Source organism: Oryzias melastigma, linkage group LG3 (assembly GCF_002922805.2).
Source record: "Oryzias melastigma strain HK-1 linkage group LG3, ASM292280v2, whole genome shotgun sequence".
Taxonomy (NCBI): Eukaryota; Metazoa; Chordata; class Actinopteri; order Beloniformes; family Adrianichthyidae; genus Oryzias; species Oryzias melastigma.
This window is the reverse complement of record NC_050514.1, coordinates 4,112,181-4,138,217: the sequence shown is the minus strand read 5'-3', so window position 1 is coordinate 4,138,217 and position 26,037 is coordinate 4,112,181. Positions and strand designations below refer to the sequence as shown.

The window sequence follows — 26,037 nt, the reverse complement described above, 5'->3', positions numbered from 1 at the left end:
GTTTAAAATAATACTGCTTGTCACTTCCAGTCGTGGTTATCTCTATACATCCACTTAGCAAATCTCTGTGTACTATTCCTGCTATTGTCTAATTTTCATTTTTTCTTACATTGTGTGTTAGTCATTGTATGTATACCCCTGTCTCTCCAAGAGGCTTTCTCTGCTTTGAAACACAATGGTATACTATTTGGATTTTGTCCCCGAAACACACATTTGTTGTAAAAGGATTGTTTGTCTAGTGTGGTGGAATATTTGTTGGCGTGATGAAAGTCTCCCTGTTGTTTCAGCACAATTGATTTCTCAATGAGAATCTGGCAGCTCATTAGGTGCATAACTGTAGCAAGAGTGACAGCCCCAAAGATTTATGCTCTCTGAAGATCCACAAAGACTTTCTCCATAACCTTGAAGTCCACAGATTTAGTTCCAGCCTTGAACGGACCCCTCCCTCCTAACTCCTGCCCAGAGTCAATACAACAGGCTGGATGTCTGCTGACACTTCCATCCGTTCAGGTCATCACTGCCTTGTGATAGTGGCTTGTTTTTATCCTGCAGCTCCCTGGAGCTTTGTGTTCTGTTCTCTCCTCCTCCTGATGACTTCTGCAGCCAATATTTAAAGAGACGTTTTGTCAACTTTGTTGTCCGGTCTGTCGCTCTGCTCCCTCTGCCTGAGGGAGGAACTGGACAACATGACAGAAGCACAGTTTGGTGATCTACCGAAAGTTTCTAACAACCTGGATAACTGCTTCAACCTGTAAAGCATATCAAAAATTGGGAATTAAGATGTTTTTAGAACCTTTGTTCAAGATGCAAAATATGACATGAGTGTTCAGGGAAAAAGTACCTCAAATGTCACACATTTTATATTTTCAATGCAGCAGGTAGTTATTTATAGAAAACAATAACAATAGATAAGCTGTTCTTAATGGCAGACTTGGAGGTGAAAAGTAGCATGGGGCTCCTTGCAGTGGTTATATGAACCCTATACCATTGGTGTCACATTTCTGAAACCTAAATCTCAATATCATGATCTAAACTTTCCATAAATAACCACTGTAGGGAAGTCAGTCCATGTTTTCTGTCCTGCAGTGCATCATCCTTCCACTAGGGGCAGTAGAAGGACTTTTACATTTCAAAATGGCTGCTTCCATGAAATCTCAAAAACACTTTTGGCGGGAAAAACTTTTTAACTTTATTGAGAGAAGTCATCTGGTTATTCATCCATCTATCCATCTTCTTGACCGCTTTTTCCCTTTCGGGGTCGCGGGAGTGCCGGAGCCTATCCCGGCTACTGATGGGCAAAGGCGGGGTACACCCTGGACAGGTCGCCAGTCTGTCTCAGGGCCTCAATCACACACACATTCACTCTCACATGCAAACCTAGGGACAATTTAGAGTCACCAATTAACCTATGAAGCATGTTTTTGGAAGGTGGGAGGAAGCCGGAGTCCCCGGTGAAAACCCACGCATGCACGGGGAGAACATGCAAACTCCACACAGAAAGGTCCCAGCCGGGAGTCGAACCGGGGCCTTCTCGCTGTGAGGCAAGAGCGCTAACCACTGCGCCACCGTGCAGCCCCATCTGGTTATTCATTTTTTTAAATGACTACTGACTTTACAGGGTTAATCACTTTAGTCAAGAAGGTAAAATAAATACAAATACTAAATAAATCTATTTTTTATTTTAAAAATGATATTGCATTTTTTTCTGGATTTCATTAAAATGTTTTGAAAAATCTTCTTTGACACAGTGTATTTTATTTTGAAAGGAACTTGTGAAAGTACAGGTAATTTTTTATGATAAAAAATCAAACACAATTATAATTCAGGTATTGTAAATATTTAAAAGCTAAATTTTATGAATGACTGTTTTAATAGAAAAAAATAAAATAAAGAGTGTATTTTCTAAAAGTTGATTTTGCAGCTGTCACTGGGTTTTATTTTGTAAGGAGCTGGACCAAAAGGCTTTTTTAGCATTAACGGTAGCAGCCTCCTGCTCCATTCCCAGTTTTTTTTTTTGCCTGCACCACACACTGCCCCGTTGGGGACGTATTGTAACCTGCAACTAATTCCAGAGTGGAACAAAATTTCTGCTCCTCTGATAAACGACTCGTTCAGATCCACTCGCCCAAAGCCTTTTATAAATATTAATAGGCTTAATTCATTCGCAGTCCCCTCACCAATGAGCTATGAAATGCACCAGGCCATGAGAGGCAGCAGGGAACCAAAAACCAGCGAGCCCACATTCAATCAAATCACACTAGTGTGCTGAAGCACCTGCACACATTCCTCCTGAGAGACGACTCAGCCTTAAAAGAAACCGTGTTGTCCTGCAGAAGTTGAGGTTTGACCAGATCGTGACTTTCATGGCCCGACATAGGTGGAGGAGTTTTATGAGGCGCAGCTTCCTGGAGCTGGGCAATTCTTCATCTCGGGCTGCATGACTTCAGAATGTGGATAAATGAGTTGTTTCCTCCCCGAGGAGTTCTGCGACTCTTTTGTCTTTTAGCAGCTCGAGGAACTGCAGTGTCATGCAGGGTGAACACTGCCGGACGTCACAATGCGGAAAAGATTCCATTATTCAAGCTCAGTTTTTTGCCATTTAGGAAAAAAAAGTTTAATTCTTTCAGACTGAGGTAAAAGAAAAGAGAAGGTGTCAGATCTTAAACTAGTAAATGATCTGATAATAAATATTCTTAAATTCATGTCAAAGTTTTACCTAACCCTGGGGTCTGCAACCTATGGTCACATGTGGCTCTTTTAGCCCTCCATTGTGGCTCTTTGGTTAAAGAAAAAAAAAGGTTTTAATTTAATTAACGTAAATGTACAGTAAAACATGATTTTAAAAACCTGGAAAACATTATTCAACTTTTTCACAAAAAGTTGAAGGACAGTTTCTCAAAGTAAGTCACAGTCAAAGTACTCAAACTTTTTGACAGATTTTTGTCCGCCGTGTGAAACAGAAAATCGATTGAAGGTCAGTAAACACCACAATTAAGACAGAACTAGATTTCTGTTTCTCACAGATCTTCAAAGAGGAACTTCTGTCCTCCACTCGTTACCTGTATTAATCACACCTGTTTGAACTCGTTATCTATATAAAAGACACCCGTCCACAACCTCAGTCACACTCCAAACTCCACTATGACCAAGACCAAAGAGCTTTCTGAGGACACCAGAAACTAAATTGTTGACCTGCACCAGGCTGGAAGACTGAATAGGTAAGCAATGCATCCAAACAAAACCATACCTCCTGTAAAGCACGGGGGTGGAAACATCATGCTTTGGGGCTGTTTTTCAGCAAAGATACCAGAACGATTTATCCATGTAATGAAAAGAATAAATGAGGCCATGTATGGTCAGATTTTGAGTGAAAACCTCCTTCCATCAGCAAGGGTATTGAAGATGAAACATGGCTGGGTCTGTCACCATGACAACAATCCCAACATACTGACCGGGTAATGAAGGAGTGGCTTCAGAAGAAGCATTTCAAGGTCCTGGAGTGTCCTAGTCAGTCTACAGATCCCATAGAAAATCTTTAGAGGGAGTTGAAAGTCTGTGTTGCCCCAAAACATCACTGCTCTAGAGGAGATCTGCATGGAGGAATGGACCAAACACCAAGAATAGTTTGTGAAAACCTTGTGAAGACTGACAGAAAACATTTGACTGCTGTTATTGAAAACAAAGAGTATATAACAAAGTATTGAGTTGAACTTTTGTTATTGACCAAATATTTATTTTTCACTATAATTTACAGATAAATTCTTTTAAAAAATCAATGTGATTTTTCTGGATCTTTTTTTCTAATTTTGTCTCCTATATTTGATGCATACCTATGATGAAAATTACAAGCTTCTCTCGTCTTTTTAAGTTGAAGAACTTAGACAATTGGTGGCTGACTCAATACTTTTTTGCCCAAATGTATATTGAAAGGAAGTCATTTGAACCCATGTAAAAACTATTTCATATTTAGAAAAAATGGCTATTTTAAGTTGGTTTTACTTATGCTAAAAAAACAACAGTTCTTTAATATTTATATTAGTAACAATAACATAAATACAAATCTGCCTTTTTTTGTCTACAGATTGAAATAATTTATTGTAGATTGAAATCAACTCGAACGTCTCTTTAAATCCTGAATGTCGTAGACCCCAGACTGAAGTCTAAAACCCCTCTTTTTTTATATTTTAAGGGGTTCAGTAATTCAGAATCGACTTTTGATTTCCAGAAGTAAAACTTTATTTTGAAGTTTCACAGTTGTTATTGTTGTTGAGACCAATCCAAACACAAGCACAATGCTCAAAGATAGAGCTTTCAAACTGAAACACATTTGTTTTTTTGCAACAAAATGTTTTTATTTCAACTGGACCCTAACAGAACTACAAAATAAAAGCATGAACTCAGCATATAAACGAAGGAAACACATTTAAAATGAAATAATGTTGTAATATTCTCTCACACATGTTTGTCTTCAACAAATAACGGAACGTTCATGTATGTAAAGGATATTAATACTGCAAACAAAAAACAAAGTTGTGGAAAAATGCTATACAGGTCAACCTTTTATACAAACCTTCTGGGGTCTGGAACTGCTCAACAGATTTCAAGAAGAGGAAAAGCTTCCCGCCCTCAAAAACCGTCACCAAAAGTCTCTAAATGGCGAACTTGTTCCGAATGATTTCTCCTCCTTCCACCTCCACCTGCTCGTACAGCCACTTCCTGTCGCAGCGGCACTCGACGCCGCACTTGCGCGACCCGCACTCGGGGCAAGGGTAGAAGCAGCCCATGCAGTCCACGTCCAGGCAGTCGCACACGTCCTTGCCGTTGGACAGCAGCCGGCCTTTGCTGTCGTACACTTTGCTCTTGGCCGCGGCACTCAGCCTGCGTGGTGAAAATTTCAAAGTGACACGTTGCGGCGTGCTCGCTCTGATGCAACAATTCCACATTTCTTAAGACTTTCTACCCTCAGAGACTGTCCTATAATTACTTTGACTTATTTACATCTCACATTATGACAGCGTAAACTGATCCCAGCCAGCATTACATGACACATTCTGGCAAAGTCGACTAATTTTGCACTTCAGAAGACAGCGGAAACCTCGGGACAGCTTTGCCTTTCATTTAATTAGAACGATCAAATTTGACATTAATTTTAACTTTCAAGCCCCCAAAGGAGAAACCAAACTTCTTATGACGTCTAACGGGTTTGTTTCATCGTCATGTTTTTGGGTAAACGATAAAGAAAAACTGTTCAGAAGAACAGAAGTCTCACTCCAATCTGTTTCCAGTGGACTTTTAATCTTGACTATGCTGTTTTTTTAAAACCAAAATAGTATTTTAAATACATGAAATAAAAGTAGTTCATTAGAAATTTCGCTTTTGCACTTCTCCACTCTCCTAAGTGGACTGGTGAAGGAAGCTCGTGGCCCACTCAGCGTAGTTTTTTACATCACAAATAAGCTTTTTTTCTAAACAGGATTTTTAATCTGATCCTGATTTATAACAATATGAATACGGAAATACTCCAAAATGCAATTTTAAGCTTAATTTTGTTCTCAGTCAACAGAAAAACAACACAAGAACATGTTAAAAACATGATTTTCCTCAGGGTTGGTCTTTAAAGTGCAAAAAATACCAAGAATGGCAGCAATAAAGAAGAAAAGCTCTGTCCTTCAGAGTATCATGGATGTAACATAATAAACTAGACATCAGAGGAAGAGACTTTCATCCATATGATGATAATGACTCATCAGTCTTTGTAGTAAAAAGCAGGAAAATGATATTCAGAAATGGATCAGCAAAAACACAGCATGAGGGTCTCACCTGTCTGACATCTGTTTGCCTCCGCGGCCTCCTCGACCTCCCTGAAACGACACCAGCACATTCCACGCTCACTGAGTCAGGCTTTCACTGACACACGTCTCACATTTGAAATGACAGCTCCAGTTATGGTCTTTTTTTTGTTTTTTTTCTGTCTCATATAACATGTGATTTAATTAGTTTGTATGACTGGTAAATGAGGCTTTTGATAGCTGACATTATTAGGCAAAATTAGGGATATACATTTTATGGATGTATAATAAATTTCTTTGATATTTCCTCCAAAATGAAAAAGATATTTAGTTAAAACACTTTGTTTGGATAAAAGCAGAAATTCACAGAAACAACTTGAGGCACCTCATTTGATTATGAAATGATTCGAATACTTATGAAACAATTATCAGTACAGATTTGCATTTTTTTATAAATGTTTTTCTTTACTACAAGACACTAGATCAATATTACTTACTTTTCTCCAGGAAATTGCAATTTTAAGTAAAGATGAGATCAGTATACTTGATTAACTTTTTTAGAGAAGATAAAAATTCTGACATGAAAATTGTGTTCACTACATATTTCATTTAGCGGTAACATAACTATCATACTATCATTATCATACTGACCCTCAACTCAAAGCTTCCAAACAGTAAAAGATTAAACAACATAAAAGAATAATTTCTGAAGACATTTCATGGTAATAGTCCTTTTTGTTTGCTTATATTAATAGTTTTGTGTTTTTAAAGCCAAGTTAAACTGGTTTTAAATAAAAATGTACATTATTCCATCAAATAGTTAATAAAAATGGAAACTGTGAACTTAAAAATCTTTTAGAACACTAAGGATTGACGATTTGATCTATTCAAGCATTTAAAAAAATTGAAGAGCACAATCAAAAAGTAGAAAACACAGATATCAATTAATAAATTGATTAAAGTATTTAATAAGTTGTTCCATGTCATCGTCTTGACAGTGTAATCCCTCATAAAAGTGAAGAGACATTTCTGCAGAAATGCATACAGTACACACACCACATTTCATTCATTAAATATAATGATCATCAGTTAAAGTCAGGCAGAGTTTGGTTTGTTGATTGACAGACAGTGGGAGGAAGTGAACCACATTGACACTAAATTCAAGTCTGACACATCACTACATGTGTATTCATCCAGACTCACCCTGAATCCTCCCCTTTTTTCTCGCCGCATGGCGTTCTCTCTGACCCTCTCCCTCTCTGCCTGCGTCGTCATCTGATTTGGCGGATTCGACTCTTTCGGCACGACTGCTCTTTTCCGCAGCTCGATCTACAGAAGGAACACACCCGTGTTTAAAACAGAGCCAATCGACTAAAACAGAGCAGAATTCAATTCAGCGAAGGTCCCACCTTTGACGAGTCCTGCCCCTGGGTGAAGATGGTGGGCACGGCATCTTCTCGTAGAAACTGCTTGCCGTTGTAATCCCTAAAGCAGTCGTTTCTAAAATGCTCAGAGCAGAGGCAGGTGTTGGAGGTGGGGATGAAACTTTTCATCCCCAGACTCTGCACCCATTTGCTGGCTAGTTGAGGTTTACTTAGAGGAAACCTGAGAAAAGAGATGGAGAACTAGTTAAAGCGGCCGTTTCACTGACAGAGTCGAGAAAATTTCAGTTTAGCAAACTCTTGGAGTAATTTTGATGCAAGTGATTCGTCTCTACTGAGGATTTTCTATTTGTCTCTCCGTCATCATCAAAAAGTTCCCACTTTTAAAAAAAGCATAAACAAACCACAATTTTAACATATAAATCTTTTCATCTTGGTGAATCTCTGCATATTTAAATTGATATTTAAACTTTAACACATTATATGTGAAGGATCAAATAAATACAGAATTAATTTACTTTGTCCTTAGTCCTTTACTGTATTTCTCAAGCGTTATAGCTGCAACCAATGACTTGGCATAAAGGTTTATTTTTGTATATGAAATGTGAGTTAATTTCAATTTTCAGAGTAAAGCAAAGAATTTTAATTATTTTCAAGGATCTTTAAGTAATTTTAGACCAACATCAGATGCTTTCTGGTGTGTGAATTGTACACCTTTGTTTTAGATTGAAAGAATTCAGGAGAATATGTGCAACTTCTTTTGGCTGCCCAACCACGATCCTCGAGGTCTACCATCCTGACTGATGTTGATATCTAGAACCAGCAGCCCTGACCTACAGCATTTATGGATCTCAAATATCTCACAAGTATTTATGAACATAAGTGCATCAAACACACATGAAAAGACGTCCATGTTGATCGAAAGTTAGATTTTTCTTATCAAAATGAAAAATAATTGAACTCTAAGGAGAACAATGGTGCATGTGTTCATCCAAAACTACTACTTAAATGCATCAATTGGCCTACAAAGTATGTTTATATAGTGGTAGTATAAATATCATACAACATTATTTAATTAAAGTGCAAACTGTATTCTACTAGTCTAAATCAACTTTAGTGAGAGTTGGTATTATTTAACAGGTACCCCAGGGATCTGCAACCTGTAACACTAACAGAGCCATTGGGTCCAGTAACTAACCAACCAAAACCCAATTAGACCTGCAGAGTCTTGGAAAAATACACTTCATTTATGTTTTTGTGACTATTAAGCCATTTATACATAAAGTGTAGCTTTTAAATATAAGAGATATTTTAATATACCAGTGTTATTGCTTTTCGTTATACAATACCTTTATTTAATTTACTTTTGACAGCAGTGAATACAAGTTCCTTTCAAAATAAAACATATCCTGTGTCAAATAAGATCCTCATGCTGCTACAGGTTGATTCAAAGAAATAGACTATATTAATGTAGATTAAATAAATAAATAAATAAATAACACGAGAACGCAGTACATTAGAAAACACAAACGTCTTTAAGATAAATTTAATAATACAATCTGACTGTATATTACACATTTTATCATGCTTTTGATTAACTTTCTGACATAATGAAAACCTATAACACAAAACCAAATCACTAACAAGAAACTAACCTATTATTTATGTAAGTCGATATCATTTTCCTTAAAGCTAAAGAGCCACAATGGAGGGATAAAGGAGCCAGAACATGTGGCTGCAGACCCCTGTTCTACATTTGTGTGTCCTTTTACCACAATATGACTACGAACTATCATGTGACGAGAAAACCTCACTGTATGTTTTAATACTAAAACAAAGTATTCTGTATGTACAAAACAAACAGGCTAAATAAATGTTTTAGCAAGAAAATTAACTTGTGAAGGGGGAAAAAAACGTACCTATAAAATCTTATTTCCGACCCCTTAACGAATTTATTGTTGCATCCTGCCGCCGCACAGATTACAGGCATGTTGTCCTTTAAATGAAGACTATGCAAACATTGAAATTTTAACAACAAACGCAGCAGTAGACGCAGAAAAAAAGAAACAACAAGCAACCGCTAGTCCTGTTCGTCTTCTTCTTTGGTGGCGGAAGTTAACTATAACAACTTCCTGTAACCCATTGCCATGAGAGTCTGCTGCCCTCTAGCGGCGGTTTACACCACTGTCTGTGGGCTGCAGATAGAGCGCACGCGTCTTTTCATTGTTAGTCAATTTACTACTTTTTAAAGTCTAAAATACAAATATTAACTTAACTGTGATTGCATTTCATTTAAATGTAGCAATTTTATCGTTTATTTTTACAATCACTATCGTTTATTGTTGCTAAGATTATAAAAAAGAAAACACTTACAATAAATATTTTAGAGTTTATGATAGTTTTCAATAACATGCCCTAAAATGCTTTGTCTTTAAGAGTTGTATCCTTTTCTACTACAACACTACTCTTAAGTGTGTTGAAATATAACATTGACAATCCAATTGTCAATACATTTTGCAACTTTTGAATACATTTTGCAATTTATTGTTTATATTTATCTACCTTTATTTGATGGAAAAATCCTGGGTAACTCATCATTTAAATAGACTTTCATAACCTTAATTAAAAATCTTCTTGTTTAAAACAATGATTAATATTTTGTTATTATTGTTTTCATCATAATTATACTTTGTTAATGTAGTGTAATATTAATCACTTTGTTTATATACCTAATTCTTTGAATTTAATTGAAATGTATTAATCAGTCCAACACTTTAAAAAAAAAAAATTCTTTATATAATAAGGTATTTTGGACCTGTAATCACACAAAAAACATTTTTTGGTTTATATGTTTAGCGTGCTATGGGAGTTTTCAGCCATGCGTATTTTGTAGCGTTATTTTTTGTAAATTTTTTTAAGTTTGTTTTTATAAACATCACAATACATATAGTGTTGTAAATTTAAGTTTGTTTTAGAAAAACTATGGTATATTCACAAATAAGACATGCAAGAACAACAGTACAATTTTACTTTTTTTCATAGGGGACATTTTTAAAAAATCCATCAGTGCCATTATTTCATAAAGAAAGCAAAAGCTGTATAAAATGTTTATTTTTAGATGCACTTTAAATACATTGTGGTTTATTAATTTTTTTAAGTATAGCGACGTTACTGGTTTACGCCACTAGAGGGCAGTAGCAGTATTGATTTTTAAGCAACTGTGGCAGCTCCTGCTACTGAAAGCTGTGGTCAATAAAGTTTTTTTTTTTTTTTAATATAGCTGACTGTGGTAAGAAAACCTGCCGCTAGAAGTGCCAAAACGACTTGCTGCTGCTACAATACGAGCCTGCTGGCCGTGTCACATGATGAAACCAAGCTGAGTAGCCACTGAGCTAATATGCTAGCTGGTGTTGTCAAAGCTGCTGTGAGGAACCACGAATCGAGGGAAAGCAGTTTACCCCCACTCTGATAAGCAGTCACGAGGACGACGAGTCCCTCACAAGTAAATAACAAAGCTTTTTTGTTCTGGACGTGTTTGTGGGATCTGTTTTCTGGCTAGCGCTCAGTTCACTCAGAGTTGAACTTGTTAACGGGGAGTTTCTGTGTGTTATGCTAGCGCTAATAATAGCCTGCTGAAGCTAATCTCACCTGAACATCCTGGTTTATGCTTTAGTGGAGGAGTTTTTACAGCCTGAATGATTACACTTTAAAAGTATTTAAAATATTTTCTTAACTGGGTGGTGCTTTTTAAACGCGAAATAAACTTATTGCATCATTGTTTGTGTTTTACGTCAAATGTAAACATTGAAGTTATTTAGCTAACATTAGCAAAGGCCTGTGGTCACAAATGCAACGAATAACTGCAACTACTTATTGTTGCAACTAAACGGAGAGCGGGTGTTACTAGTTAGTACTTAACAGTACTTAACAGTCGAACTCTTTTAATTTAGTTAGCTGGTTTAGTTTGATGGAAGCTAGAAAGTTTGTTTGCTAGTGGTGTTAAATGCTAGCAGCTTTTGAGGTGAAAGCTTCTGAAAATCCTAAACGTTTATACAGTGGAAAATTTGGGCAATTCTTTTCAACAACACTAGATTAAAATGAGGGATTACCTTTACTCACTTCACTATTAATTTAAGTAATTATCTTAGTTTGCTTCCTATCATTGTTCTAGAGCAGCTGTGGAGTTAAGAACACACAGATCTCAGACCTTTATTACAGAGTTTTTCATATTATGAAAATTGTATTTAACCGTCAAAAAGCAAAAATTCTTTACGTATCATTTAACTCAAAGATGCTATTGTCAGACACCTGCGATCATTAGTTTTCCAGGTCAGTTCAATTTAAGGAAAAACTACTAAAGATGAGTGTTCCACATTATTAAGCAGGTTGGTGAATGTCCACCTTGTCTCAACAAGGCTGTGATGTCAGCAAGGAGGTGGTGGAGTCATGGTTTGGGCTGGAAGTATGGGGAGAGAGCTGGTCGGTGCCTGAAGGTGTGAAAATGACCTCTGACAAGGATGTGGAGTTTCTGACTGACCACTTTCTTCTGTGGTAAAAAAAAAGAAGAACCGCACTTTCTGTAACAAAATCCTCTTAATGCAGGACGATGCTTAATTTATGCTGCACGGATACTTCTGCATCACTGGCTGCTTAAAAGGAGATAATCTGATGCTGTGGCCCCCATCCTCTCTTGACCTCAACCCTATTGAGATCCTTTGGAGGATCCTCAAGCAGAATATCTCTGAGGGAGAACACATTTCACACATCTAGACCATACTGACGTTCTGGAGGTTAAAGATGCTCTAATCTGGGGGTTAACCACAATGTTAAATTAATTTTACTTTTGTACTTCTTGTGGGAATTGAATTTCCAGTGAGTTGATGAAAGTCCTTTTGCAGGTTGTGATGGGTTTGATTTAGCATCCAAATACTTTGCAATAAGATTTTAGGGTGTTAAATGAAAAATTATCATTTACATTTTTTTTTAAGAATTCAAAAAGATTGGTTTGGAGAAAAAATATATACTATCCATAAATCTTTCATGCAAAGAGCTAGTCCTTAAATTTTCTTAAGCCTTATTTTTGTGAACTCTTCCTACGTGGAAGTAAAACAACTTGATCTATGAGGCTCCGCCTTTTGCTCCCTGAGGGTTCCACCCACTTTATGACGTTATCCTAGAGTCGGCATGTCACCCACGAAACAATGGAAAAAAGCAATAAAAAAATAATAATACTGATGTAGGCTCACACACAATAGAGCTTGGGCGTTTTTCCCCTAAATTTGGTACCAACGGAATGGCAATGGCTAATGGGTTCATTTTGCTGTGAAATTTGGTCAAAAAAGGATTTATTGAAATGATGACATATAATCTCTGCATCAAAAATCCTCTTTGGTTCCATGCGGATGCATTTACCTTTCTCCCGTTGCTCAATAATCCGTATTTAAACCGGTTCTCCTAATGCGTTGCTCGCTTTTCCCTCCAGGAAATAGTCTGCTCTCTTTCTCCTGTCGTCCTACCGATATCCCCCGTCTGCTTGCTGCGCCATTCTCGATACGTTTAGGATTAATCTCAACATGTTGTGCAGATTTCTCACTCCTCAGAAGCTCCTATGCCATCGCACGAAGTTTGAACACTGAACCGAATGGTCATCTGCAAAAACTCACAACACAGACGGCCGGCGTCTGCTGTGCACGAGCCGGATGGGAATGGGGCTACTCGAGCTGCTAGCTTTACAAAGAAAGTGGTGCAAACTCTTCCTGAGAGGGGGTTGTCCCACGTTGTGACATCAGCATGTGAGGACCCGCTTGTTTACGTGGGTATGGGAGGGGCTGCTGTTGAGAGCGCAGGTTTTTAGACGATTACTCAGAAATTCAATCTTAATCCTAATTGTTTTTATATATGTCTTGTATCATGCAAAAAAAATCAACAGGAACTTGTTAAAAATACCCCAAACACCTTTTTTTATTGGAGTGAGTCTCTAATTAAACTATTAAAAAAAACCTTTAGCATGATTAGAAAAGTGACCAGTGGACACAATGCACAGAAGGTGGAAAATTCTGCCATGTTTCAGGTCATTTCTGTAGTTAAACTAACGTTTTTATCAAATTGCTTGTTTCATGCTGTTTTTTTGACATTGCACGCTGTGATTTTGGGTGTGTGCAGAGGTTTCACCTATAGTCAGCGCGACCCCACCCAGGGTTGTTCTCAGATTATTTCCTTAGTCTTAAAAAAACAAAGTGGATCTGCAGATTCAGAATGAAGCACTTCTGCTTCCCATGAACGGCCTGATGGGAAAATTCCTCTGAAGGTGGAAGCTGTGATTCCTGAAATGACTGAGCTCTTACTTTCACACCGAGCTGCTGCTGAATGGCCGTTTTGTTTTTGCTTGACTGGTTGGAGTTGCATCCGTTGTTGCTCTGAGACTCACAGCAAGCTATATTTCCCATTCATTTTGTGCTGACAGATTTTTGACTTGATGTTTGACTTTCACTGGATCATAAATGCTTCCTCTGTGCTCTTGCAAAACAACTGGCAACACAGTTTTGAACATGGACAGAAATTTACAGAGCTAAGATTAGAAGGTGTTGAAGTTGTTTTGAAGTAAAATAATTTTGTCTGATCATTCATTTCCAGCAAAGAGAGAAAGTATTCAAACTCATGGATGTTTATTGTTATTGAGGGTTAAAGCAGATGTAAAAGAGATTTTATTGTATCTTTTGATCTATTTTAAAGCGTTCCCAATAGTCTTTTACTTTTGATTGTGCCTGTTTTAGACGAAATGAAAAATTTTGTCTAAAATTTTCTAGGACAGGGGTCTGTGACCTGAGGCTCCAGAGCCTCATGCAACTCTTTTACCTCTCCATTCTGGCTCTTGGGGTAAAGATAAATTAAAAGTTTTTCATTTTAAAAAGTAATTTTTAAGCGAAAAGTAAGTCAGTTAGTAATAACACAAAATAAAAGGAAATTAAGATGCAATAAAATATTTTGACATCTTTCTGTACAAAATGTTGCACTCGAACTAGAGCAAACAAAACAAGAATTCATGCTTACAGCACACCAGAGTACAATGTAGATTTTCTATTTTTGAACAAATTCAAAACTTAAAGGTGAAAATACAGTCTGGGTCACTCAGGACATAGTGTCTGCAGAGCAGCAGTGGTTTATTAGAAATTCATCTATGAAGCTGTGGACACATCAGACGTACGAGGTATGTTCAAGATCACGCTAAACATGGGTTCCTGACAGCACATTTAGTATGTCCCCCACCTACAGTTGGAAGAGGCTTGACGTGAAGTGTTGAAGCGGGGCTTTTTTATTCACATCTATATATTTCGAGAAAGACATTGTCATATAATTCCAGTTGGGCACAAACCGCTATTATTAATTTATCCTTCATCAATTTTCAAACAGTTGGCACTTCTGTGAATTAGAAAAGATGCCATTTATACGTCACTACCAAATCTAAGCCCCTGATTGGTCAAAGTGCGTTCTATGGATGCACGTTTTGCACGTAGAGCCTTAAAATGTTTGTAGAAACTGGCGTAGTGACATGTGAACACTAGAGATTTGAACGTAGGAGCCTGAAACGCACGTTTAGAGACTTTTCATTGGAAGTGGCCACTTGAACACGCATTACTGAGGGCGGTGTGAATGTCACTTAAGTTTTGGGCAGAACCGTTGGGGCAGGGCGACCCCGCCCCCCTTTCCCCTTGTGATTGTTCATGGTTCTTTGTTTACATACTCTCTCTCTAGCTTACAGCCCCTCACACCCCAAACTAACATTACTGGTTCAACAAAAAGGGTGAGCAATATTGGAGCCATCCAGCTGTACAGTTTTGAGCCGGATATCAGGAAAACAAAGACTTACATCTGTGGCGGGCAAACTGCGGCCATATGTGGCCCGTTAAGCTATTTAATCTGGGCTCCAAACTGGAATAAATTATGTTTATAATATTAAAGTTTTATTTTCCTTGTTATTCTGGTGTCTGGTCGTGGATGGCGCTCTATAAATACATTGACCTTTGTTTAGGTGCAGAGTTATTCTGCATTCCTGTGCTGTTGGGAAATGTTATTTTTCTGACGTTCGTGTGTGTTTTTGCAGTCGGAGAGTCATTTTTCCGATCATTCCAACACCACATGAACGCAGCATTTCTTTAAATTAGCAGTTTTTCTCTGAAGGACATCAATTCATTGTTGTTACTGGCACTAAAATGGGAACAAAAGTCAAAGTTTTGAAATAAAAACTCCCAAATATTCTGCTTAAAATATATATATATATATATATATATATATATATATATTTAAAGCATATTTTGATCCAGATTCCTTTTTTATTTTTTACTTTTCTAATAAGATTATGTAGTGCACCTGGTTCAGCCTTTCTGTTAAATTTAAGAACTCTTTGTGGCCCAAGAGTCAAAACGTTTGCCCATCCCTGACATACAGGGATCGCTTGTCTGCAAGTGGATGCATCCGAATGGAGCAGGGAGCTTGTGGCTTGCCTGGCGTCATTTTTATTTTACAATTACAATCTTTTTTGAACTGCATTTTTTTCTTAGAAAAAAAGAACTCGAATTCAAGTTTAAGTTAAAATTTCTATACATATGTCCTCCACCATCAGAGAAATGCTACAAGAACATGTTGAAAACACCAAAAACATGATTTCAAAACATGATTTCAACATCAAAAATGCTATTTTCATTGGAGCGGGTCTTTAAATTTAAGTTTTGACTTGCAGTTTAATCTTTTGTTTATATAAAAACAATATTTTATGAAGGTTTTGTGGTGCAAAAAGTAAAAAAAAAAAAAATTACATAATTAGTCTGAGTTGGGAAAAGAAAAAAGAGGAGTTCGTTTTGCCGTATTGATTTTTGTTAGCACTTCCATTTCCAGCAGTCGGTGAAAAGCGGCTCATGGACAAAGGTGACTGACTGATAAAAGAGCAGGGAACATTGGACTCTACCAGTGAGATCAGGGTGGGGTTGTCTGGGGGGGGGGGTCACACATGAGGCTCAGATGTTTTACAACTTAAAGAGTGAGAGTTTCTCCCATTTCCTGATTTATAGCGGCACTTGGAAAATCATTTGTTTTTAACCAACTTTTGGATGATTTTTTTTATTTTTATTTTTTAAGTTTGTTTTGGAGTTAAAATATTCTCACGTCTCCCTCTCGTGCGTTTCCTCTGTAACTTTATTTTAGAGTGACTTGTGACTTTTGAGCAGTGTCAGGGTTGCTTTGTAAGCAGTTAAACTTTTCATGATTTGGCAAAAGAGAAGGAAAATTAGGACCGCCTCTTTAGGACTGCCTGATTGGCTCCAACTGACTTGAACCAAAAGTTACTCAAAGTTTAAAAGGCCAAAGCCGCCACCAGCTAGGATCTGAGAGCCACACAGGAATGACCAATAGTAACCTCTCTGCCTCTCCCTCCCCGTCCTGTTTTTTTCCAATCTCCTGCAGAGCGCTGTGAAGACAAAAAAAAAATAAAGCAGGGACTTCTGTCATGCTCAAGATTTCAAGCCTTTAAAGTCCCAGGAGATCTTAAACCTTTCAGACCTGATCAGAAGAGGCATTCGTCCGCCGGGGGCAGAGACATCTGCAGACTGAGGCGGTGGGCTCACACAATGGAACAGCCATAAACCATCACAGGTGAGTTTGCACCTGTCACACCTGCTGTGTGGGTGCAGACGGCGCTCTCTATCACGAGTTTGAAGTGTATCAGTGCTCGGCTGCACTGAGTTATTCAACACGTCTGCTTGGACAAGGTAAACGTGTGAAGTTTCACTTTCAGTAGTTTTGTGAAATCTAAAGTTTACAACTTTGGACAACAGTTACTGATGTTCATCAAGGGGCACAGAGGAGGAATTCTGACTAAACAGAAATGAATTTAGTTTGTTTATGTAGCACAAATACTCAGCAACACAAGTTAAATCAGTCAAGAATACCCGACATTGAACATTGGCAACAGCTAAAAATAAAAGAACTTCCACCTTTTTTGCAGAGTTTAGTATTTTTTTGGGGGCTTTTTTCAGGGACATACAAGTAAACAATCATTCACTTACTTTATTTATGCATTCAATACAATGAAAGGATAAATACTTGGGGATGCAAACATTCACTTTCCTCACAATTCGGTTCAAACCTCAATTTTCCAGTTATGGTTTTGTTTCCGTTTGCTAATAAGCAAATTACAATGACTGAAAGCAATAACAATATTGTTTGTAATAATAGTGATCATAATCATGATCAGACTAAACCTAACCCATAATAATGCCTCATCTGGCTAATATTACTGCAGCACTGTCATCACAGCTTATGTCATCATTGTTGTTATCATTATAATCATCATCATTTATGCTAATATGGAACATTTAGATTCCATTTAGAGCTGAATTATTTATTCAATTTCTGCTTCTTTGTTTTGTTGAAGAGCAGTCTGGTTACCATGCCAACGTCTTTGCCGAATGAGATTACTGTATATTATAGATTTACCATTAAATGTATTGTTTTAACCAGGGGTCTGCAACACTTACAGAGCCATTTAGGTAGATCCCAGTAGGAGCCACAGTCTTTACTCACCCTTTAGAACAATAAAATACTGATTTAAATGTGTGTTTTTGCTACTGACATAATGCATTTGAATCAACTATTGTGTTTTTTGTCATAAATAAAACATGAACATAGAGAGAGAATAGCTTTTTTTTAAAAAAAATATTTAATAGTTTATAACTTTTGGCAGAGCTTTGTATGACTTCCTTTCAAAATAAAAGCCATCCTACACCAAAGGTCAAATCAGCAAATGAAGTAGTTTATTTTAATCAGAGAGCCACAATGTCACTCCAAAGCCACAGTTTGCAGATCCCTGCTTTAAACCAATAAATGTATTGATGGACAATATTTACACTGACCTGCCTGTCAAACCTATTCCCCTTTATTGTTTTGTAATCTTATATGGATTTCAAAATGAGATTTCTCTCATTAAAAGTTTTCTTTTTTAAATTGTAAAGTTAAATAGTGAATCCAGGTAAAACGATGAGATCAAATAGTTTTGCAGCTTTAAACCATTGATGCATCAAACTAATTCACCTCCATAATTACCGTAGTTCATCACTTGACTTGAAAGCAAAAACATATGTGAGTTTTTTTTTATTTTTTATATTTATTTTTTTATTTTTTTCCATAGCTGGAAATACATCCAGGCATCAAGGAGCTAAATTCAGACCTGGTTTGTGCTGGTTCTCTTTCCAGATGATAATCCCAACATTTGAATCAGGAATTTAGCTGCTAAAGAAAATTTTTGTTCAATCCCCAGAGTTGATTTGTTGCAAATCCAGTCTTTACTCTGCAAATAAGAGCTAATGCATTTGCATTAGTACTTAAGTACATAGACAAATAAAGAGTCAGACTCAGTGAAACCTGATAATGCTGCTTCAACCAGATGAATGACGTTTTCTTTCCTCTGTTTAGCTTTAGTATCGAGTTTTTATAATTTATTACCTTTAGATAAACAAGTCTACATATCTGGTATGCATTTTGCTGTTTAGTAATATACAATATGCTGCTCTATGGTCCATTAGAAAAACACTGTAATCTAAAAATGTGTTATCAGTCATTAGTTTATCTGGAATAGTTTGAGTTTTTGTTGCTTCAGTGCTTGTGCTTCAAAACTGTTTTGTTTCCTGCAGACTGACTAAGAATAGCCGAACATCGTGCTTATGTCTCTGCTGAGTCAGGTTCCTGAAATAAAGCACATGACAAGTTTTCATTTCTGCTTTTCACATCTTTTGGGCTCTGCTGTGCACACCTTTGTGAAAGCAGAAAATTACCTTGTTTTCCAACATTTAAGGTTTGATGTTCCTGATAATCTACATTTTTAAACTGTTCAGGATGACAATAAAGCTCTTTTATTGTGAAGGGATACTGTTGAGTGTGGTGAGGTTCAGATCCCTGCCCTGTTTCTCAGGCTACGTTCATACCGCCCTCAACGGCGTGCGTTCAAGCGGCACTTCCAATGAAAAGTTTATATAAACACGCCTTCACGACTTGCATTCATGTTTAGCTATGTACGTTTTACTAAAGTTTTCAGGATTCACTCTCAAAACATGCAGCCACTGAACACACGTTGCAAGGTAAACCCTGATTAGTTCAACTTTAACCAATCAGAGACTCTGATCTGGTAGTGACGTATGGATGGCGTCCCTTTTGATTTACAGAAGTTCCAACCCTTTAAAAACTGACCATGGCGCAGAAATTTTACAGTTTTTAAAGGCAAAAAAGACATCATAGAATTCCCAGAACTAAAAACTTATTGAATATGAACCTTTTTGAAACTTATTTATGAACTCAGTTTGTTCTGAGGATGAAAATTTTGAGGATTAAAAAAAAAAAAAAACCTTTTAATAAATTTCTTTTACATGGAGTCTCAAACTAGCCCAGCCTCAGCCAGACTCTGCCTTCTGCAGCCCCAAGGTCAATTTGGTTTGAGAACCCTGTTAAAAATCGTTATTCGCCAATCTATAGACTTCTGGGAAATTTCTAATGCACTCAGTTTTGGAATCGAAGATCTGTAGACCCCGACAAAATTGCACATGCCTGGTAGTAAATAGTGAAGAAATTTGGACACAACCCGAGTATTTCATGTATCGGAATAGAGCTGTGACAGAAAAATCCTTGCTCCAGGATTTGCAACTGTAGGTGGTGTACATGAGCTAGTAAAAGATGGAAAAAGAAGAAGAAGAAGCCCCTCCTAGCTTGTCCAGTTTGAACACTGTGGACTAAACATGTGTTCCAGCAGTGTTCTTTGCACCTCAAATCTCTGTGTCTGTAGCTTTAGTCAGTTTAACATTGTTTGGGGTTCTACATCTGATCTTGCATCTGCACCATTGTTGGTTTAATTGATATTAACACAATTCATGTAAGACTCAAATGGGCTTTAAATTAGCTTTTTGTAATTTAAGTTGTTGATGAGAAGCTTCAAGTGGAAAAGTCAGGCTTTTCCTTTGGAGGCGGCATGATGTAATGGTCCGTTGTAAATGATTGCTTGTTTATTTGATTGCACAGGTGCATGTTGGTTTCGTAATGACAAGCTGCTGTGCAGAAGATGTCCACGCTGTCGGTGACTGATATCCCAGATGTTGGTCATGGTAAGAGGAACAGTTTTTTACTATGAGAAAGGAGGAAACTAGGAGCTTTGCTGCTTTTATGTATCACTACTTTTAAAAGGAATAATTATTTATGTTTTGTACACCACTTAAATCGGATGTTTTCAAATATGTTCTGTTTTCTTGCTTTATTTTTAAATACACACATGGGTGTACGGTAAAAGCAGCTTTGAATTGACTGACTTGTCTCCCATTAGAGGAGAGGAAGGTGTTTGATGGGACGCCTGAGCTGCAGCTGGACTGCATGGTTGAGGAGAGCAGTGGCAGCATGAGCATGAAGCCCGATGACCTCCAGTCACTGACTGAGCTCTCCCAGCCGGATGACTTCCCTGCTCAGAACGGCCCGTCAAAAATGAGCAGCGCCCTGCCGGTGGAGCCAAACGATATCAAGCTGGATCCAGCTGCAGGAGACACTTCTGTCACTATAGGTATGAGGAACACAAATACAGAAATGAAATGCTTTCTCCTCCTGAATAATTTAGTTAATTATTTGTTCTTTGTAAATGTCACTAAAGTGAGTCATCCTTTTGGAAAGGGAAAATGACAGCTGACCGGTTTGTCTGCAGCTCCAGACCAGTTTTTTTCCAATTTTTAAAATGATCTCACTGACTATCAGGCCGGTCATTTTCACCCAGAGAAAGTCCAGACTTAACTGTAGTTGTTGGTCCACATGTGCTCTGATCAGCAGGAGGCTCCTTTCATCCGCTGCTCTCTTACAAATAGAAACACTCAGCAGTTGGTTCTGGGTCAACCGCATTTGAGGCAGAATATGATGCAATCCAGCACACTGCGGACATCTGTTGGGGTTTTATAGAGTAGATGCGGTTGGATGTGTTTGTTTCGTTAGTAGAGCTGGCCTGTAAAGAGGTAAAGAAGGGAAAGTTTACTGATGGAATAGAGGCTTCTGTCTCTGCATGTAGCACTCCTGAGGATTTTCCATCCTCTGGAATGCACCTTAAAGACTAAGGAAAATTTAGGTTTTAACATGTTTGTGTGGCATTTTTCTGATGGAGGACAAATATAAAGAAAATTAAGGTAAAAATTGTATTTCTGATATTTGGAATCATTTCAAAATATAAAATAAAAGTCAATACTGGAAATGCTTTTTCATTTTCACAATGTACCCGCATTACTTGTCTCTTAAATAAAATGAAAAAGCAATTCTCTGAACACCTTTTTCTATTTCTTGTTCAACACCACTGATTCTGTAACCTAATTAAAATGATAAAGAGAAGGACATTTGACGTTTGATTTTAAAATTTTTAGTAAATTTGTGCCAAAATTTTATTAGAAATATCAAATTTAAAAAATAAATGCATAAACAAAAATGCTTTTTCATTTTCACAATGTACCTGCATTACTTGTCTCCTAAATAAAATAAAAAGGCCATTCTCTGAACGTATTTTTATTGTCTTCTTCAACACCGCTCATTCTGTGATATAATTAAAGTGAACTAATTAACTACATAATTAAAGTAAATAATTAACTGTTTTCTTCTCTGACCGAGGGCCGATGTTGGTTTGTAGCCTAACAAAAAAGTGTAGCAATCACAGTCTAAACATAAACATTTATGGTATTCCAGAATGCCACACATAGCCAAATATCCTTTCCCATCATAGTTCAGACTGCAGAATGGTGGAAGAAAAAGTCACGTTCTATGAGAGTCTTAATCGGCCAGATTGAGAAAAGAAAAAAAAAAGATGCGCTTCTGATAGTGTTTGGGAGGCCGGGGCAAATGTGGAGTTGGGCCGGATTCGGCCCACGGGCCGATCACCTGATTTAGAGTAGGGCAGCTGACAGAAAATATCAGCTATTGTGGTTGTGGTCTCATCCGTCAGTCAAAGTGTTCTTGGCTTATTTAAGTGGTTCTAGAAACTTAGAAAAGCTGTTGTTGCGTTTTGCTGCCACTTAGAGGAAGGTTGTGAAACTTTGGGAGCAAAATGACTGAAGATTTGTTTTTTTTTTCCTGCAGAGAAAGTCAATGTGTTGGAATATTTTTAAAGAAGTTGTTTTATTTTGGTGGTGTGAGCAAAGCCCTATTGGCTAAAACTATCCGTATATTTTATGTACACATCAATACCCCCTACACTACCAAAAAAAAAAGTTTTTTCCTCTAAAATTCAAAGTGCTTTTCTGTTTTTAAGACATTTTGTCACAGATTATTTGGCAGAAAAGGTATTAAATGCAGAATTCACGTGTCATGCTGCAGCACTTTTACATTCTAGACATTTTTCCTGCTGTCTGCTAACACAATGAAACCAAAGATTTCTTTGCTGGCGGTGTTCATGGCAACAACAGCCTGCTGGTTGTTACAACCTGGAGCTGCTGAAAAGGACTGTCTGGGTTTTTGGTATTAAGAAGCATTATTTCCTGCTAGGTTGCTGCAGGTTTATTGACTTTCTCATCATTTAAGCTTCGTGTAAAGATGTTTGATTGCTGAAAGCAACATCAATTTAGAAACTTTTATGGATGCAGTGCATATGTGAATTATTTTTTAAATTTTATTTAACCCTTTAACATCTAAGACGTCACCTGTGACGGCAAATAACACGCCGCATTTCTACCCTTCCGAATACATTGGAATTACATTAATTGCATAAACAATTAATTATGGTAAACGGTGAAGTTAAATTAAGCTTAAGTTGCATTTTTTAAACGTATAGATGGTCAGCCCGTGAAGAGGAAGAAGGGCCCTGCTCCAAAGATGCTTGGAAACGAGGTGTGCAGCGTCTGCGGTGACAAGGCCTCAGGTTTCCACTACAACGTGCTGAGCTGCGAGGGCTGCAAGGGCTTCTTTCGGCGCAGCGTCATCAAAAGCGCCCAGTACTCCTGCAAGAACAACGGCCGCTGTGAAATGGACATGTACATGCGCCGCAAGTGCCAGCAGTGCCGCCTGCGCAAGTGTCGGGAGGCCGGCATGCTGGAGCAGTGTGAGTTTCAAAGCATTGAAGGAGTCTTTTTGTTTGTTTTAGTTGAAAATGCGTGAACGATTGGGTCTTCTAGGTGTGCTTTCCGAAGAACAAATCCGACTGAAAAAGATGAAAAAGCAGCATGATGAGGAAACGGCCCGCACGTCCACGGTGGTCACCCCCACGCCGCCACAGGAGGCAGCAGCCCTCGATCCCCAGCAACAGGAGATGATTGAGAAGCTGGTGGCCATGCAGAAGCAGTGCAACAAACGGTCTTTCCTGGATCGGCCGAAAGTGACGGTAAAAGAAAAGCGTTCTGTAAAAACAGGAATTTCTAATTAGACTTTAAAAAAAAATAAAAAGACCTAAAATCTTGTTGTTTTTGATTGCAGCCTTGGCCACAAAGTCAGGACCCCCAAAACCGAGATGTGCGCCAACAGAGGTTTGCCCACTTCACTGAGCTCGCCATCATGTCAGTCCAAGAGATTGTGGATTTTGCGAAGCAGCTCCCTGGTTTCCTGGAACTCACGAGAGAAGATCAGATCGCTCTGCTAAAGACGTCGACTATAGAGGTTTGTTGTTGAGGAGTTATGGAAAAACCTAATAAAGGTCATATTAAATAAAGACTTTTAGGCCTGTTTACACGTGACATAGCACTGGAATGAACACCCTATCCACCATTTTGGGAGTCAAAGAGAGTTGCTGCCACAGATCTTTGTCGTGTCCACAAAATCAGGCTGCAATCATTGTCATGAATATAGGGACAAAACGAACCCGTCACCTCGGGTTCCAACGAAATGAAGTCAATTCAGTCGCCATTTTTCCGGGGTACAGATAGGGCTGGGGCGATAAAAGGATAACGATAGATATCGCGATAGAACTTTTTCTTGATAGACAAATGAGTCTATCGGGATAAACTTTTATTTTGAAGGGTTCTGAAATTGACACTTGGCTGTAGCGAGCATTTTAAAGAGTTAAAGAGTTAGTCGCCACATGGCGAATAAATGTTTGTATCTGATTATTTATGCTTATTAGCTCTCATTTTGGCAATTTTTTGGACCCTCCGCCTCTCCACTCCACTTCCTTTGTCTGCACTCAAGGTAAACAAACGCTCACGAGACGCCATACCCCCGCGATCACGATTAAATTACTGTTTATTTTCCTACCACACTTCAACATCTTTTTTTGTAACTACAGTTACACAGTTAAAAAAAAGGCAATCGATTGACAAGACAATACATTGAAATCTGATATTAATCTGCATCGTATTCTGGTTCCAGCCGGGATCCTTTCAAAAGTATCAAACTGACACCGGATAACACCAACATGGTTTCCATCCCTATTATATTTAGGACTTAAGACAAATAAAACATGTAACCAAAGGCCAACCTGACTCAAAATATTCAGCACACCGTCTGCTATCATCTGTAGGCCGCCACCACGATCTATCATTTTCTGGCTTCATCCTCTGGAAAACTGTGAAATAAGAGGCTTGAATTTTGAGTTTTTTGAAGTGACAACTAACTCATGCGTACCATGATGAAATTTAGTAGCTTTAGTGTTTTTATGCACCAAAGTTACAAATTTTACCCGTCGGATGTATCAAAACAATATGGGCTAGACTCCCAACATAGTGGACAACGACGTGTGTCATGCCACTGTTAGGGGGGATTAAATCACTATTAGTTATTAGCAGAATGGGTTTGTAAAAATCAGAAACCTTTTTGTGAGTTGTGTGCTTTTTGTCTGGTTTCATTGTTTGACATGTTGGTCTTCCTCAGATTATGCTGCTGGAAACGTCGCGGAGATACAATCCTGCAATCGAGAGCATTACTTTTCTGAAGGACTTTAGTTATAATAAGGAGGACTTTGCAAAAGCAGGTGCAGTTGATGACTTTTGTTGATGTTCAGTGAATTTTGTTGTGTAATTTGAAACTGTTTCATGTTTTAAAGAGATTTCTTCATGAAAGTAATTTACTATTTTTTTTCTCCTAAAGAAACTGAAGCTCATAATAGATCTGCATCATGTTCCTTTCTGTAAAAACTTTTTTCTTGTTTTTTTCCCTTTTGTTAGGACTGCAGTTTGAGTTCATAAACCCTATATTTGAGTTTTCAAAAGGAATGAACGACCTGCACCTCGATGAGGCTGAATATGCCCTGCTGATTGCTATCAACATCTTTTCTGCAGGTTTGCATTTATGACCTGATCTCTCTCTGAACACAGAGCAGAGTAACGCATCTTCCCAAAGTTGAAACCTTATATAACTTTTGTGCTTGTTTTGCTCATCAGACCGGCCAAATGTGCAGGATCACGACCTGGTCGAGAGACTGCAGCAGCCGTATGTGGACGCCCTGCGCTCTTACATTATGATAAAGAGACCAAATGCAAGTACCCACTTCTACTGCTGACATAATTAGCGTCACAATTCGATTATTTTGATTGGTTGAGACTAGGGATGTCCCAGTCTGTTTTTTATTTTCGCACTAATTTGATTCAGTCAACTGATTTTGAGAGTCTCCTAATATTGAGTCCCAATCCAATGAATTTGGAGCACATTAAAAAATGAACACATTTATAACCAAATCCAGGTTGACCCCAATTTTTAGTTTACATGGCAATGTTTTATCATCTAACACTTAAAGAGAACACGTTGGTGAAGTAGTTTTAACATCCATCCATCCATCCATTTTCTTGACCGCTTCTTCCCTTTCCGGGTCGCGGGGGTGCCGGAGCCTAACCCGGCTACTGAAGGGCGAAGGCGGGGTACACCCTGGACAGGTCGCCAGTCTGTCGCAGGGC

At 37.9% G+C, this 26,037-nt stretch overlaps 2 protein-coding genes across 2 annotated transcripts in view; one reads left to right on the top strand and one right to left on the bottom strand.

Annotated features, from left to right (window-relative positions):
* Positions 1 to 4,218: 4,218 nt before the first annotated feature.
* LOC112160283 (ADP-ribosylation factor-like 14 effector protein) lies at positions 4,219 to 9,292 on the bottom strand. The gene is made up of 5 exons (XM_024294707.2): positions 9,091 to 9,292; positions 7,199 to 7,394; positions 6,993 to 7,118; positions 5,821 to 5,861; positions 4,219 to 4,878 (listed from the first exon to the last, which is right to left on the bottom strand). The coding sequence occupies exons 1-5, from the start codon at positions 9,159 to 9,161 to the stop codon at positions 4,650 to 4,652; spliced, it is 663 nt and encodes a 220-aa protein (XP_024150475.1). The 5' UTR covers positions 9,162 to 9,292; the 3' UTR covers positions 4,219 to 4,649.
* Positions 9,293 to 10,347: 1,055 nt separating this feature from the next.
* nr1h3 (nuclear receptor subfamily 1, group H, member 3) overlaps positions 10,348 to 26,037 on the top strand; it is a 17,956-nt gene continuing 2,266 nt past the window's right edge. Inside the window, exons 1-10 of the mRNA XM_024295306.2 lie at positions 10,348 to 10,673; positions 16,628 to 16,816; positions 20,228 to 20,310; positions 20,526 to 20,756; positions 22,992 to 23,258; positions 23,332 to 23,537; positions 23,630 to 23,809; positions 25,019 to 25,118; positions 25,312 to 25,425; positions 25,528 to 25,622. Coding sequence (XP_024151074.1) covers positions 20,268 to 20,310; positions 20,526 to 20,756; positions 22,992 to 23,258; positions 23,332 to 23,537; positions 23,630 to 23,809; positions 25,019 to 25,118; positions 25,312 to 25,425; positions 25,528 to 25,622 — 1,236 coding nt within the window. The 5' untranslated portion in view covers positions 10,348 to 10,673; positions 16,628 to 16,816; positions 20,228 to 20,267. The remainder of the gene's footprint in view (positions 10,674 to 16,627; positions 16,817 to 20,227; positions 20,311 to 20,525; positions 20,757 to 22,991; positions 23,259 to 23,331; positions 23,538 to 23,629; positions 23,810 to 25,018; positions 25,119 to 25,311; positions 25,426 to 25,527; positions 25,623 to 26,037) is intronic.

Bases quoted from the DNA above. Each gene is read 5' to 3' on its own strand.
- LOC112160283 (XM_024294707.2), bottom strand. From the start codon at position 9,161: ATGCCTGTAATCTGTGCGGCGGCAGGATGCAACAATAAATTCGTTAAG. The intron at 7,395-9,090 runs GTACGTTTTTTT...CTCTTTTCTCAG, and splicing joins TCGGAAATAAGATTTTATAG to GTTTCCTCTAAGTAAACCTC. The intron at 7,119-7,198 runs GTGGGACCTTCG...TTCCTTCTGTAG, and splicing joins AGGGGCAGGACTCGTCAAAG to ATCGAGCTGCGGAAAAGAGC.